At 55.1% G+C, this 14380-nt stretch overlaps 2 protein-coding genes across 18 annotated transcripts in view; one reads left to right on the forward strand and one right to left on the reverse strand.

The window, feature by feature from the left end:
• Positions 1–2028: 2028 nt before the first annotated feature.
• THPO (thrombopoietin) lies at positions 2029–8861 on the reverse strand. 7 transcript variants are annotated; one of them, XM_082460913.1, is made up of 6 exons: positions 7089–7299; positions 5211–5338; positions 4832–4918; positions 3162–3329; positions 2842–2922; positions 2029–2725 (listed from the first exon to the last, which is right to left on the reverse strand). In XM_082460913.1, the coding sequence occupies exons 1-6, from the start codon at positions 7174–7176 to the stop codon at positions 2342–2344; spliced, it is 936 nt and encodes a 311-aa protein (XP_082317039.1). In that variant the 5' UTR covers positions 7177–7299; the 3' UTR covers positions 2029–2341. The 7 variants fall into 7 exon arrangements, with proteins under 7 accessions (XP_082317039.1, XP_082317038.1, XP_082317035.1 ...); XM_082460912.1 differs by lacking the exon at positions 5211–5338 and having other exon boundaries at positions 7089–8861; XM_082460909.1 differs by having other exon boundaries at positions 2029–2922.
• A 317-nt stretch (positions 8862–9178) lies between these two features.
• The window catches only part of CHRD (chordin), a 9225-nt gene continuing 4023 nt past the window's right edge, over positions 9179–14380 (forward strand). For 7 of the 11 annotated variants that reach the window (XR_014263357.1, XR_014263358.1, XR_014263359.1 and 4 more), the window contains exons 1-14: positions 9179–9465; positions 9698–9801; positions 10280–10409; positions 10548–10691; positions 10773–10872; positions 10996–11083; positions 11442–11583; positions 11699–11839; positions 11924–12006; positions 12083–12230; positions 12390–12496; positions 12621–12740; positions 13381–13537; positions 13883–14103. Coding sequence is in view for 8 of the 11 variants with exons in the window: in XM_082460878.1 (XP_082317004.1) it covers positions 9318–9465; positions 9698–9801; positions 10280–10409; positions 10548–10691; positions 10773–10872; positions 10996–11083; positions 11442–11583; positions 11699–11839; positions 11924–12006; positions 12083–12230; positions 12390–12496; positions 12621–12740; positions 13381–13537; positions 13883–14103 (1833 nt within the window). In the remaining 3 variants the exon portion in view is untranslated. The remainder of the gene's footprint in view (positions 9466–9697; positions 9802–10279; positions 10410–10547; positions 10692–10772; positions 10873–10995; positions 11084–11441; positions 11584–11698; positions 11840–11923; positions 12007–12082; positions 12231–12389; positions 12497–12620; positions 12741–13380; positions 13538–13882; positions 14104–14380) is intronic. The other 4 variants (XM_082460874.1, XM_082460876.1, XM_082460877.1 and 1 more) reach the window with 2 other exon arrangements.

The following is a 14380-nucleotide window of genomic DNA, read 5'->3' on the forward strand; positions in this document are numbered from 1 at the left end:
TCTGGCTATATACTTCTTGCAGTTTTGCCATCTTTGTCTCTCAGCTGACTGTCTGAAAACTCTTAATTCTTTGTCTCTGGTCCCTTTGGCATCTCTTCTACTGGGTGCTGGCTTTCATGTGCCATAAAATGTTTCATTTGATCATTAAATTTAACCTACTTTAATATTTCAGTAAGTTAAAATTTCCACTTACTATTCTCTTGACTCCATGCTGGAATTTGTAGTGTGGATGAACTGATTTTCTCCCATGCAGAAACTGACACCATCCGAGATTTGGACGGCACTTCTGAGCTTTGTGCGTTTGTTGACTTTTTCTCCATGGCAACTGTTCTGTCCATGGGGTGGGGGCGGGGAGACACCTGGAGATGCCTGAATTGGTCACCCCACCAAGAGCTTTGGTTTTCTACTCAGAACTCTTTAACTGTTGATGTGTACTCCCTAAGGACTTGGAAATTTTTTCCAATAAATAGAGTCACTGACTGATATACTGGACAGTGCACCACACTGGGGAATGTATGGACTCCAGACTAAGTCATCCTAGGGTGTTTCCTGTTCACAGGCTGTGAAATCACTGGGAACTTGCCGGGCTTCTCTGAGCCTGTTTCCTCATCCGTAAAGCAGAGATGATAATACCTACCTTATAGAGATGTGTAAGTGTTAAAAAAGATAATGCGCATAAGTTTCCTGACATACTGGCTTTCATTCTACTGTTTTGGAATGCCTTTAATGACCCTGGGGTTTTGTGGTAGGGTTTGGAGCCCTAGGTTTCTGGCTCCTCTACCTACATGCTAACTTTTCCTGTCCTTTGGGGAGTTGAGGTGAGAGAGGAAAAAGCGTCCATTAGTTTTCCTACAGACACCTCTAGAGGTAGTGTTGACCTTTGCAATGGAGTGCTTGGGGCAATATAAACCTCTGCTTCCCAAGCACCATGGTGGCATTTATTCAGAAAGCCCCATAAGCTTGGCTTCTTTTCTAGAGATCCCCTGGCAGAGTTTATGGTGTCACACAGGGTTGCTTTTTAGATACTATACACTTCTGGGAATTGGGAAATGAGCCTTCAACTTGCACTTGACTTGTGCTTGTCCCTCCTGCTGTGTGAGCTCTAGGAGACTGACTCAAGCCACTTCCTGCATTTCCCCCTGACCTCCACAGGAGGGAGGCAGGAACCCACGCCTGGTGAAGCTTCCTGCTGAGCTGCTGAAGTGCTGGCTGTTTGCTCAGCTGTCACATCCAGGTCTCATCTTGTCTGACTGACCCGTCTGCACAGCCTTACCTGGGGTGTAAGGCTCTCCAAAGCTTCCTGTTAGCTTTTTCTCAGGGAGGGGGGATGTGTTGCCCACGAGAAGAACATCTTCCCCTCGCTTTGCAGGTAGCTTTTGGGTCCTCTCGTTTATTCTGTCTTTATACAGTCTCAGTTTTGTCTATTGCGTAGGAACTGCTTTTCTGAGAGACTTCTCATTCATTTCTCAAGAGTAAGGATCTCCTAAGAAAAGGAGATCAGAGCCCCATTAAGAATGATAATAAAGGGGGTAAAGAGACTAACCTTAGTTCTGAGCAGAAAACCAAAGCTTTTTTCTGTCATAAGCCCTACCTCTGTTCAGAAGCTAGGCCAGGCCAGGCCTTTGCAGAATTATCATATGAGAAAGAGTATATAAAGAAACAGTAAGTTATAAATTTGTGCAGAAAATAGACCAGAGATAACTAACTGCTCTGGTGAACATTATTAATAGTTAAAAAAAATAGCTTTTGTAGTTTTATGGCATGTAGTAAAAAATTATACTTTTTCTGTCCTGCATGTCTCCCTTCACCAGGGCTTTGGGTTTCAGGTGAAAGCAGGAAATCTGGTAAAGGCATACCTCGGAGACATTGCGGGTTCAGTTCCAGACCACCACAATAAAGTGAACATCACAATAAAGCGAGTCACACAATTTTTTGTTTTTTTTTTGGTTTCCCAGTTATGTTTACATGATACTGTAGTCTATTAACTGTAATAGCATTATGTCTAAAAACAAAAGCAATGTACATACCTTCGTTCAAAAATACTTTATTGTTAAAAAATGCTAACCATCATCTGACAACACAGGGTTACCACAAACCTTCAATTTGTAAAAAATGCAGTATCTGTAAAGCATAATAAAATGAAGCGCAATAAAATGAGGTATGCCTGTATAGCTGCAGTTGTCTCCCAGGGCCTCTCCTCCGAGTAAGGGGATTGTACTTGGGAGGCGATGCTGATGTCGGCAGTGCCTGAGTACCTTACTCTTCCTGAGACAGATTCCGGAAGTGAGGGTGGGCTGCAACTAGAAGACGACTGGTAGAGTTGGGTGTGATAGCAGAGGGGTCAGGAAGCAGGGGTTGGAGCTGGACCGTGGGGATGGGCAAGGTTGGTGAAGGAGAGAAGAGTGTGTACTGTCCAGGAGGAGGATGGGCTGGGGAAGGAGACTCTACAGGCTGGAGGTAGGGTGGCAGGGAGTCCATGTCTGAAGTTTCCGGAGGAATATCCGGGGCTCTTAAGGCCCTGGGTGTGGGTCCAGGAAAGAGTCCGTGAATTCCACTCAGGGGTCCATGTGTCCTGTTCAGGTGTCCAGGGATTTGGTCTAGGGACCTGGAGGTTTGGTTCAGCAGACCAGGAATCTTGGCTCTGAATCCCTGCAGCCTGTTCAGAAGTCCAGAGCCAGTAGTTCTGGCTGAGACTCTGGAGTTTGTCTCCAACAATCCAGAAGTCCTGTTTGGGAGCTTGTTCAGTGTGAGGAAAGGAGAGGTGTCCCCCGGGACCGCTGTGGTAGGTGGGGCCCGCTTGGCACAGAGGGTGGGTCCCACTACAAGCAGCAGGAAACGCACCTTTCCTCGGAGCAGTCGTTGGAAGCTCAGGAAGATGGCACTGGGGTCCTTGTGAGCTGTGGTCCTGCCCTGTGCAGAAAGCTGAGGGCAGAGGATGGGCCTGAGGCCAGAGACCTGGGCCAGATATCATGCCTCCCTGTCTATGTGGGAAGGATAAGGTACCAGAACCCAGGCTTTGTGGCTGGAGGGAGCACTCCTTAGCAGGTCAGCTCTTCCACCCTCAAGATTTCTAAAATTCCCCTTTCTTCCCTCAGGTCTTCTGAGGGGACCGAGTCAGAAAAGAAAGACAGCTTCTATAGTTCCCTTGACTGGGGACTTACCTGGGTTCCTAGGAGGCCCTGCAGGGCCCCAAGGAGGAGGCGGACCTGTCCAGAAAGCTGCACCAGTAGGGATGAGAGGCAAGTGGGTCCCAGTTGTCCCCGCGCTGCCATCACTGCCTCCAGCAGAAGGGTCGCGGCTCCCAGAACGTCCTGTGCCTTGGTCTGCTCCTGGGAAAGAGATGGAAAAGAGAAGCGGACAGCTTCAAAGGGTATGCTAATAGCGGGTGGGGAGCCTGTAAGAGTAGCCAGCAGAATGAATCATAGGAGCTGAGAATCGGACAGGACCTAGGTCCCACCCAGTACAGGAATTCCTTCAGTCTCCCGACAATTGGTCATCAGCCTCTGCTTGAATAACGGCAGTGTCCAGTAACGCAGCCTGGTCTCACATGTAATTTCAGTGAGAAAAGCTCTTTTTTTTTTTTTTCTTACATTGTGCTGAAATCTGCCCTATTATAGCTTTTACCTCTTGGTTCTAGTGCTGCAAATCTACTCTTTCTGCTACAAAACCAGGATCATATGATATAAAAAAAATTAATGTAGATATAAGACCATCATAAAGATTATAAAGATGAAGGGAAGGGGCTTGCTGATAAATGGCAGAGCTGAAACTACAAGGGATCACTAGCAATTACCCTTCCTCCCTGGCCCAGTCCCCCAGAATACCTGAGGGAAGCAAGGGAATTCTAGGGATCTTGAGGGTAGAGGAGCTGACCTTCTAAGCAGTGCTCCCTCCTGGTAGGTTTCCTGAGTGAGTCTCAGACTGAAGCACTTCATGCTCTACCACAAGACTGACACTCTTCTCCAAGCTAATCACACAAGCTTTATTATTTTTTTAAACCATTCCTCGCATAACATATTTTCTAACCTCTCACTGTTCAGGTTGCTTCCTCCTTTTGGAAACATGCTAGTTTAATATGGTCCCTCTGAGTAAATTAGCACATTTCTAAAAGAGGATGGCTAGTACTCAGTGCAGTAGTTTAAGTGCAGTCCACTCAGAATAGAGTTTTTTAGGAAGATTTCTACAATGTGGATGTTAAACATCTAAAGCCACCTATGATCCCTACCTTTTTAAGTAGCTACTTCAATAATGTTGTTACAGTGCTAAGTTTGGGGTCAATCCAACCCTCCCAGGTCCTTTTCATAGTAAGTACTAGGGCTAGAAGTTTATATGAGGGAAGTAGGGACACTGTGGCCTGAAAGCTGGAATAGGACTTTATTCAATTACTTTTCACATCTAGAATTTTATATACATCTCTGTTAAATTTCACCTTGTTTTTGACCTAGCCTTTTAGCAGTTTGAACCTTAATCCTGTTTTTTGTTATTTTAGCTGTGTGTCCCAGTCTTCTGTCATCTGAGGATGACAGATCAGTCTTGCTTCTTCACACCAACGTAAGAAGGTTGAACAGAAATAGGTCAAAGGCATGGCCATGAGAGACTTCTATCCAGCTTTTCATGGTGGTCAACTTTGACTCTGTTTTACATACTGGACCACAAGCCATCATCTTGTCCAGAGGATATCCCCATAGTAGAATGTATGTTGGGTAAGGGTGGTCAAGCTGAAGGTGAGATGTTTTTAGGGAGCTCAGGAATTTTGAAAAATCCATGGGAATCAGTAGGAAACACATGAAGACAGGATTCGGGAAACCAAGGAAAAGGATGGCTTTCTTACTGTCTGGGTTTTCCATTCTCCCAAGCTGAAGTCCACAGCAGGCAGCCGGACGGGTGTGGACAAAGGGTTAACGTCTGGGCACTGGCTCTGTTGAAAAAGATTGGTAGGGGGATGGTGGAGAGGGAGCTGAAATAGAGGGGGTTATGGTGGCCCAATTACCAGGACAGGCTTCCATGAGTAATATAACCAGACTAGAGCTTTTAAGAGAGGGTTTGATTGTAAACCATAATCCTTGTAAAGGGGTGGTAATCAGGGGGTGGTGGTTTTACCGAAGACAATATTGGAAGAGTAGTGATTGGAGGGAATGAGAGGAAGTGATGGGAGTCAGGGTATCTCACCAGTTAGGTGGATAGTGGGGAGAGTGCTTGGGGATTCTCACCAGTCTGCTGTGAAGGACATGGGAGTCACGAAGCAGTTTATTTAGGAGTCGGGGGTCACAGGCAGGAGGAGCCGGGCTGGACAGAGTTAGTCTTGCAGTTAGGAGAAGCATGACCACGAGGAGCAATTCTTAGATGAGGAGAGGTGAGGTTGAAAGGGGTGGATAAGGAAGAAATCATTGTTGGGTGGTGGTCCAGGAATTCCCACTTAGGACCCAGACCTGAAATCCAGGGAATCTGCCGCTCAGAGGCCTTATTCCTGGGAGATTGAGGTCCCCCTGCCCCCGCACCACAGCACATCTCCTTTCTCTTTCCCCCCTACCAAGTTCTGATTTGGCCCTAGGTCTCTCAAGAGTTTTCTTACCAGTCAGCTCCATTCTGGCCAGGCTGTCTGGTTGGAGTGGCTCCCTGTATGGGGCCTCTCCCCTGAATCCGTCCTGGGGCCATGGAGGCGGCTTGGGCTCTTGCACTTCTGGGCAGAGTGGGGTGGGGCACAGGTGGGGCACAGGTGGGGCACAGGTGGGCCAAGGAGGAGGGTCTAGAATCTATCCTGCAAGTGACAGGAATAATGAACATTATCGAGTTTCAAGGAAAAGACTCTGCCTGGCCGGTGGAACAGATGCTGGGAGGGTGTGAGATGCTGACCAGCCTAGAACTGCTAAAGCTCGGACTGCTCCCACATCATCTTGTGATGGTAGCATACGGCATCTCTTTGTCAGGGTTCCTCGGGACATCTGAGGCGGCTCTGGTGCCCCTGCCCCCTGCCGAGAGCAGCAGGACAGGATATATACACACACATCTAATTGGCCTCAAAGTCTGAGCAACCCTGTTTGGTTGGAGAAAATCTGGGATGGGGATAGAGAAGGGAAGCATTGTGGCACAAGCCTGGAGAAGAGATTGGAAATGGGATACAGGGCCAGGACGAGGAGCTAGCAAACATGTACAATGTGCTCAGGGGTAGCTTGGGGACTGGGGTTGAGGAGGGAAATTGGGCAAAAATGAAACTTAACTACTAAAGGTCGGTGATTAAAAGATTGAGAAGGTGGTGTGGGAGAAATTAACCTCTCATTCTTTTTCTATTTACCCCAACATACAAAGCCTCTTGGAGTTTTTCTTTGCACTCTAAGTTCTGAAATACTGGGTTATCCAAGGTGAAGAGATGGGCTAACAGTCCTGGAACTTCCTTCCTGAAGCAAGTTGCCCAGGAATGAGCACATGCTGGGTGAGACGATGCCCACCTTGCAGGGCTTACCTTGCCTTAGACACCCACCATATCTGTCTCCTAGCCTGCACCTTCCTCCCTGCCCCCTCTGCAGACCCCTTCCGGTTCCTTTGCAGGACCCCACACATGGCTTCCTCCTTCTTTCACAAGTTGTGCAAAGAGGCCTGCACCTGATTCAATATTGGGATTTCCTGTAGGTCTGTCAACATGCATGAGCCCTCCTCCCATTACCCTCTCCTTGTGCCCTGGCTTGCCTGGCCCAGCTTCCCCAGCCTCAGGATTCAGAACCTTGTGAGCTAACTAGGAATGACTGGGTAAGAATGGGGATTGGGGCTGTGTCCAGCTTGATGCTATGTTCCCTAAGTCCAAAAAACACCTCCTTTCTTATTTTCTCCCTGGGCCCATGTCCCCTTTCCTTAGGGCCAGCCGCGACTGTGCTGTATTCCACCAAGTCTGTGATCAGTCCCTCAGAACCCAGCACCCCACCCCCTACCCCTGCTCTGTCCTGCTCCTCCCATTCTGGGAAGGCTACACTCTTCTCGACAAAGGTCAGTGCCTGTAGGTTCCAGTTTGCCTGCCCCTCCCCCAGCAGAGAGCCCAATTCCTCTTTCCTGTCCTTCCTACCCTCACTTAACTCCAAACCTTGCTTGCCACTCACCGGGTGGAGAAGGGCTCCAGGACCCAGGTGCGGAGCAGGCGGCACTCTGGGGAGCAGATGGGTAGGAAAACAGGTGGCGCTGGGGCATAGCCCCTCCAGGGCAGTGGGGTCACACGCCTGCCCGGGCCACTTCTGCCCAATCAGAGAGCAGGGAGCCACTAGACACTGGCAATGGCCCCCGGAAGTGACGCCTTCTCCTCCCACCCGCGCAGGACCTGGAGCCCCTGCCTGGACCATGGTTCGCTAGCGGAGCCCCAGCTCCTCCACCCACGCACACCACACAGAGGATTTGAACAGGGGGATCTGTCTTTCCCTAGGAGATGGGAAACCTGGGACCTGGTTGGGGGAGAAGATGGGAGGGAAACAGGTTTTTTCCAGGAGGATTCTGGCAGGACACTTTTGTCCCTGAGGAAGGGCACGGAGGTCTGGCTTTAGACTGGTGGGTCTCTCAGTTCCTGGGTGTCCAGATTTCTTTTCCCTGGACACCACACCTGCTGCTAAAATCTACTAGGACTCTTGCTTTCCTGATTTTCTCGCCAATAACCCTCTGGGGGTCATGTCTTATGCCCCCTTTGCAAGTGGGAATGTGGGTGTCGCCTGTATTACAGAAGACCCTGTCAGGGGTCAGTGTTACCAGGAAGCAGTTTGGACAGTTTGAGAGGCCTTCAAGCTGAGAGGGTGCCTGTGCTGGATTAAGCTGTGCTCAGGTACCACTCTGTTGGGGCCCAGTGGCTCCGATGGCTAAGCCCACTTATCTCTGTGCCAGTGCCCTCTTTGCCTGCCTGGTCTTTCTCCCTCTTCCATCTCCTACCACTCCACATGTGACAAGAGGAATAACCAGGCCCATGTGTCCCTGTCTTAGGAAAGACAGCTGCTGAACCTCCCCCGCAAATACCTCCCGCTGGCCCCCCTCTTCCTTTGGCCCTGGCTCTAGTTCCTTTGCTTTCCCCTCAGTCCCACTCTCCCCACAGTCCGTCCTCAGGGGCCTCCTGGCCTGACCTTGTTCCCATCACCCCCTCCCCCCCAGTTCTTCCTCAGGCTGTCTCCTGCTCCTCCTCCCCAGGATGGGGCTGTCTGCTAAAGAGTATGGCCTAGATTCCGGAATTCTCCAGTTCAGCCAGACGAGATGCCTCCCAAGATTAGGAAGGAGGGTGCTGGGATGGTTGGGAGGATGGTGGGAGAGTGGGGGTGGGAGGGGGCAGGGAGGCTATCATGACCAGGAAACCAAGACAAAAGAGGTTGTGGGTAGGGTGGAGAGGCAGAGGGTCCCCAGGGTGAAGGAAGAGGGTGGGAAAGTGCGTCAGGCTGGGGATGATGATGGTTGGATGGGCCTGAGCACAGGTAGCAGTAGGGAGAGAAACACTGTCACCAGACAGAAAGGGGATACTATCTGTTTCTGGCTAAGTTCCTATCCTGGGGAACAGTAGAATGAGGAGAGAGCTCAGAGAAGAGGTAGGACACAGGCTAGGCAGTGAGAGTGGTGTGGGGTTTGAGAGGTGCTGTGGGCCCAGCGTCAGGCGAAGATGAGTTGACGGGCCTTTTCTGCGCGTAGTCATCCTTAAAGACCATTCTTCATCCTTCCTGCAGGAACCCAGTCCTAGCCCAGTGGCCGGCCCAGGCCTCAGGCAGTCTCTGCCCCTCCCTGGTCTGGGGCTCCCATCCTGGGCCGGACACGCACCTCCTGGTCCAGCTTGGGAGGGGGTGCTCCAGACCCGCCTCTCCTCCCCTCTTTGCGCCCCCTGGTCCCTCCCCTCCCCCTCCCCTCCCCCTTCGCCTACAGCCCCTCCCTCCTCCCCTGCCCGGTTCCAGCCCCTCCCTCCCCTCCCCCATTCGCGATCCGGGCCGCTGCTGCTGGGCCGGACCCCCCGGGCTCAGCCCGGCCCCTCGCCGAGCCGCCGCCGCCGCCCCGTTTGCTGAGGAGGAGGCCCCCGGCCGGGGCGCCGGGCGCGGGGCATAAAACGGGCCAGAGCCGTCGCCCGGGGCACTAGAGCCGCGTACGGCCCGGGTCAGCGGCCGCCCGCCCGCCCGCGCTCCTCCCGGCCGCTCCTCCCGCCCCGCCCGGCCCGGCGCCGACTCCGCGGCCGCCCGACGAGCCCCTAGCCGCACAGCTCGGGCCCTGGCCCCGGCCCCCTCCCGCCGTACCGCCCCCGGCCCGGCCCTCCTCCCACCTCCCTCCTCCCTCTCCAGCTCCCTCCTCCCTCCCGCCTCCCCAGCTGTCCCGTTCGCGTCATGCCGAGCCTCCCGGCCCCGCCGGCCCCGCTGCTGCTCCTCGGGCTGCTGCTGCTCTGCTCCCGGCCGGCCCGCGGCGCCGGCCCCGAGCACCCAGCGCTGCCCATCCGGCCCGAGAAGGAGCCGCTGCCCATTCGGGGAGCAGCAGGTAGGTGGACGCCCCGGGGGAGGCGCGGGCGGGGAGTCCTGCTCGGGGCAAGTCTGCGCCCGCCCGGAGGGGGCGCCGGGCGCAGGTGGCTCGGTGCGACGGGCGGCCCGGAGGGGTGGGCGGGGGCCGCGAGGCGCGTCGCGCCCGGGGACCCAGGGCCCGGCCGGCAGCGCCCGGGGCGGGCACACGGCAGGAGGGGGACAGCTGCCTCCAGCCAAGTCCGTCCCCGCAGGCTGCTCCTTCGGCGGGAAGGTCTATGCCTTGGACGAGACGTGGCACCCGGACCTGGGGGAGCCTTTCGGGGTGATGCGCTGCGTGTTGTGTGCCTGCGAGGCGGTGAGTGGACCCAATGGCCGTGGCCGGGGCCCTCGCGGGTCGGGGACAGCTGGGGTCTTGGGACGTCGGTGGGACTCGGAGTTGCTGAAGAAAGAGAAGTCAGTCTGCAGATATTTGAGATATTTTTCTGACGGAGGAAGCGGGGAGGAAGCGCCCCCTTCAAGTCTCAGGTGTTGCCTATTATTGATCACCCACTGTGTGGCAGGCTCTTTGCCAACTCCATTTCGTCTGTCTCTCGCTTAACTCCTAGTACAACCATGCTAGATAGATACTATCATTACTCCCATTTTTCAGATAGGGACCCTACGGCCCAGAGAGGTTAAGTAACTTGTCTAGAGTTATGCAGCTTGTATGTAACAGAGCAGTCTCACCCCGTGGGACGACCTTGCCCTGGTCCCGTGCCTCCTCCCCGCTCGCCTTTGAGTCTCACCAACGGCGTCTTGCCCTCACTCGGTTTTCCTGTCTTCTCTGCGAGCAGCCTCAGTGGGGTCGCCGCGCAAGGGGCGCGGGCAGGGTCAGCTGCAAGAACATCAAACCTGAGTGCCCAGCCCTGGCCTGCGGGCAGCCGCGCCAGCTGCCTGGACACTGCTGCCAGACCTGCCCCCAGGGTAAGGCCCGCTCCGCGGTGAGAGGAGGGCAGCAGGGCCGCGATGCTTGGTCCTGGGCCACGCGGATGGAGCGAATGGAGCGGCCAACTGGCCCTCCTTGTGCCCAGCTGAAACCCGCGTCCCCCACCCCCGGTGCAGAGCGCAGCGGTCTGGAAAAGCAGCCGACGGGCCTGGCCTTCGAGTATCCGCGGGACCCAGAGCACCGAAGCTACAGCGACCGCGGGGAGCCGGGAGCTGAGGATCGGGGGCGTGGAGACGGCCACACGGGTAGGCAGGGGCTGGGTAAGTGAGGACTGGGGTCATGGTTGGGGCCGGGCTGCAGCAGCGGGTGACGGTACTAGGGATATCTTCCTTCCCTCACAGACTTCGTGGCGCTGCTGACAGGGCCAAGGTCACAAGCGGTGGCACGGGCCCGAGTGTCACTGCTGCGCTCTAGTCTGCGGTTCTCCATCTCCTACCGGCGGTGAGAAAGGGGAAGGAGGGAGGAGGGGTCAGCTGGAGGCCAGGGAGGGAGAATTGGGAGAGGCTGGAGGGGTTGCTTCTGGCCTAGGCTCAGAGTCCGTGCTCAGGGGACTCTCATTTCCAGGCTGGACCGCCCTACCCGAATCCGCTTCTCAGACTCCACTGGCAGCATCCTGTTTGAACACCCTGCAGCCCCTACCCAAGATGGCCTGGTGAGATGATGCCGTTTATGAGTGCTTATCCAGTCTGGGCGCTGTGCTGAGAGCATGCTCTGCATTACCTGCTTGGGTCCTCACAACAGCCCGGTGGGAGAAAGGCACTGACATTATGATGCCCATTTTACAGATGAGGGAACTGAGGCTCAGTAGCAGAATGTGACTTGCTCAAGGTCACATAGCTAGTAAGTGGTGGAGCCAGGATTTGGACCCTGGCATCTGGCTCCAGGGCCCCTTCTCAAACTTCCTAGGAGGGCCTGGGGGCAGCTTCCCATATTCCTTCCTCACCAGACATGGGCCTCTCAGCAGGCCTGTCCTGCATTCTGAGCAGAGTCGTCTTGTCTCTCTGCTCCAGGTCTGTGGTGTGTGGCGAGCAGTGCCTCGGTTGTCTCTGCGGCTCCTTAGGGCAGAACAGCTGCATGTGGCACTCGTGACACCCAGTCACCCTTCAGGGGAGGTCTGGGGGCCTCTCATCCGGCATCGGGCCCTGGCCGCAGGTGAGGGGAGCAAACAGCTCCTGGACGTGAAGTTTGGAGTCTTCTCTACCCCCAGGAATGGAGTGGGCTGAGGAGGGGACTTTCTGGTGGGCTCTCATGGTCCTTTCTCCCACAGAGACCTTCAGTGCCATCCTGACCCTGGAAGGCCCCCCACAGCAGGGCATAGGGGGCATTGCCCTCCTCACGCTCAGTGACACAGAGGACTCCTTGCATTTTTTGCTGCTCTTCCGTGGGCTGCTGGAAGCCAGGAGTGGGGGTAAGTGGGATGGGGGCAGCACATGTGAGGAGGGTAGGGAGATCACCTATGTTTCAGAGGTATCCACATGGGCGGCTGTTGCAGGACCAGCCCAGGTTCCCTTGCGGCTCCAGATTCTACACCAGGGGAAACTACTACGAGAGCTCCAGGCCAATGCCTCAGCCCAGGTGAGCAAGGGTCTGGCTGTTACTGCCACGGGCTCTGGCCTCTTGCTGTGCCCACCATACCCTGCTCTGCCCTCAGGAGCCGGGCTTTGCTGAAGTGCTGCCCAACCTGACAGCCCAGGAGATGGACTGGCTGGTGCTGGGGGAGCTGCAGATGGCCCTGGAGAGGGCAAGTGGGCCAGGGCTGCGCATCAGTGGACACATTGCTGCCAGGCAGAGCTGTGATGGTGAGGCAGGGCGAAGCCTGGCACCCCGGGCACACACAACTGAGAGGCACAGAGAAGTGCCAGAGGAGGGGCCGGGGGGGTATAGGAGGGGATCCTGGGGGCTGGGGGTGTGAATGGCCATGCAGCAAGCCTGCCTCCACCTGTCTTGCCCCTCTGCAGTTCTGCAAAGTGTCCTTTGTGGGGCCGATGCCCTGATCCCCGTTCAGACAGGTGCAGCTGGCTCAGCCAGCCTTACACTGCTAGGAAACGGCTCCCTGATCTACCAAGTAAGAGTTGGGGGATGGAGGAGGTGGGAGGGCAGCAGGGCAGGGCGGGGCTTTGGCCTGCAATGGTTCAGGGCCCAGGCCTTCTCTGCTACTCCAATTTGCCCTCCCTGACCCTGCCCTCCAGGTACAGGTGGTAGGTACAGGCAGTGAGGTGGTGGCCATGACGCTGGAGACCAAGCCTCAGCGGAGGAACCAGCACACTGTCCTGTGCCACATGGCTGGACTCCAGCTGGGAGGATACATGGTGAGTGCTTCAGGCAGAGCAGAGCTGCAGGTCCCAGGCACCAGAGCTGACAGTGCGGGGGGCTGTGGGAAGCCATGTTGGATGAGCAGGGATGTTCCGCATCGTTCACTTACTCACAGGCTCTCTCACTGATGCATTGATTCACTGGACATATTTTTAGTGAGCCTCAGGCTAAAGACTGCAGTACAAAGAAAATCAGATGTGGCCCCTGTCTTCCGGAAGCTCATGTCAAGTGGAAGGAGTTACACAGGGAGACCAGTGCAGCAGATCATATAACAGTAAACGTGATAGCAGTGGCTGCCATTTATTGACCCTTTCTATGTGTCACAAACTGTACTGGTTGTCTTCTGTTATTTTTGGCCCTCACAGTACTCATTTAATAGATGGCGAAGTGAAGGATCAGAGAGATTAAGTAACTCCTCAAGATGGGTGCATAGGTAGGAAGTGGCAGGGAAGGGACTTGAACCTGGGCCTGCCAGGTTCTTATCCAGTGTTACTGGTGTGTGGAAGTGTGTATGGGTTTAGTGGGGGCACAAAACATGGAAAGGGTTCAGAATCTCGGGCTTGTGTGAAAGCTGAGGAGGGGTTCATCTGGGACCTGGCAGGCTACAGCTGGGGCTCACCCTTCCCTGCCCCCCAGGCTGTGGGTGTCTGCCCTGGGCTGGGTGCCCGGGGGGCTCATATGCTGCTGCAGAATGAGCTGTTCCTGAACGTGGGCACCAAGGACTTCCCAGATGGAGAGCTGCGGGGGCACGTGGCTGCCCTGCCCTACAGTGGGCACAGCGCCCGCCATGATAGTGAGTGCTCCAGGGGTCTGCCTGCCCTTTGGTGTCCTCTAACCTGTGACTCAAGCATGTGAGGGATGGTGCCAGAGGGCCAGAGCCTGGCGTGCTGTCTTCTCTGTGCCTGAGCTCCAGGTGGCATCTGGAGAAGGTGGGGATGTATAGGGTGGCCCTGCCGGGAGACCCTCCCTGTTACCACACACGGTGCAGGGCTCTCACTTGCTGCTGCCCCAGCCCTGGGCCTGTGGACAGTGCCTGGCAGCTTGTGGAGTCCGTGTTGGGGGAGACGGGGAATGCCGGGATTGAGTCGCTGCTCTAGGCCACCTTCTCATCTGTCACCTCTCCTCTGTCTGGATCCAGCACTACCTGTGCCCCTGGCAGGAGCCCTGGTGTTGCCCCCCGTGCAGAGCCAGGCAGCAGGGCATGCCTGGCTCTCCCTGGATACCCACTGTCACCTGCACTATGAAGTGCTGCTGGCTGGGCTTGGTGGCTCAGAACAGGGCACCATCACTGCCCACCTCCTTGGGCCTCCTGGGATGCCAGGGCCCCGGCGGCTGCTGAAGGGATTCTATGGCCCAGAGGTGAGGACGTGATGGTGGGAGGCAGTTTGGAAAAGATCTACTTTCTCGCATGAAAGGCTGTGTGGGCCTTTGGCAGGAGAAGCAGAGAGCAGGCAGCCTCAGGAGTCAGACAGACCTGGGTATGAATCTGACTCAGCCTTTTATTATCCATCCTCTCTCCTGCATCCTACTCTGGTGGGATCTCTTGGATAGTATGTAATATCCTGAACCTCCAGAGGGGTATGTGGGATGGACCAAGCCCCCGACGTGGGGTGGGTTGCCATGGAATCGGGGCCAG

Source organism: Balaenoptera physalus (genome assembly GCF_965194825.1).
Source record: "Balaenoptera physalus genome assembly, chromosome: 4".
Taxonomy (NCBI): domain Eukaryota; kingdom Metazoa; phylum Chordata; class Mammalia; order Artiodactyla; family Balaenopteridae; genus Balaenoptera; species Balaenoptera physalus.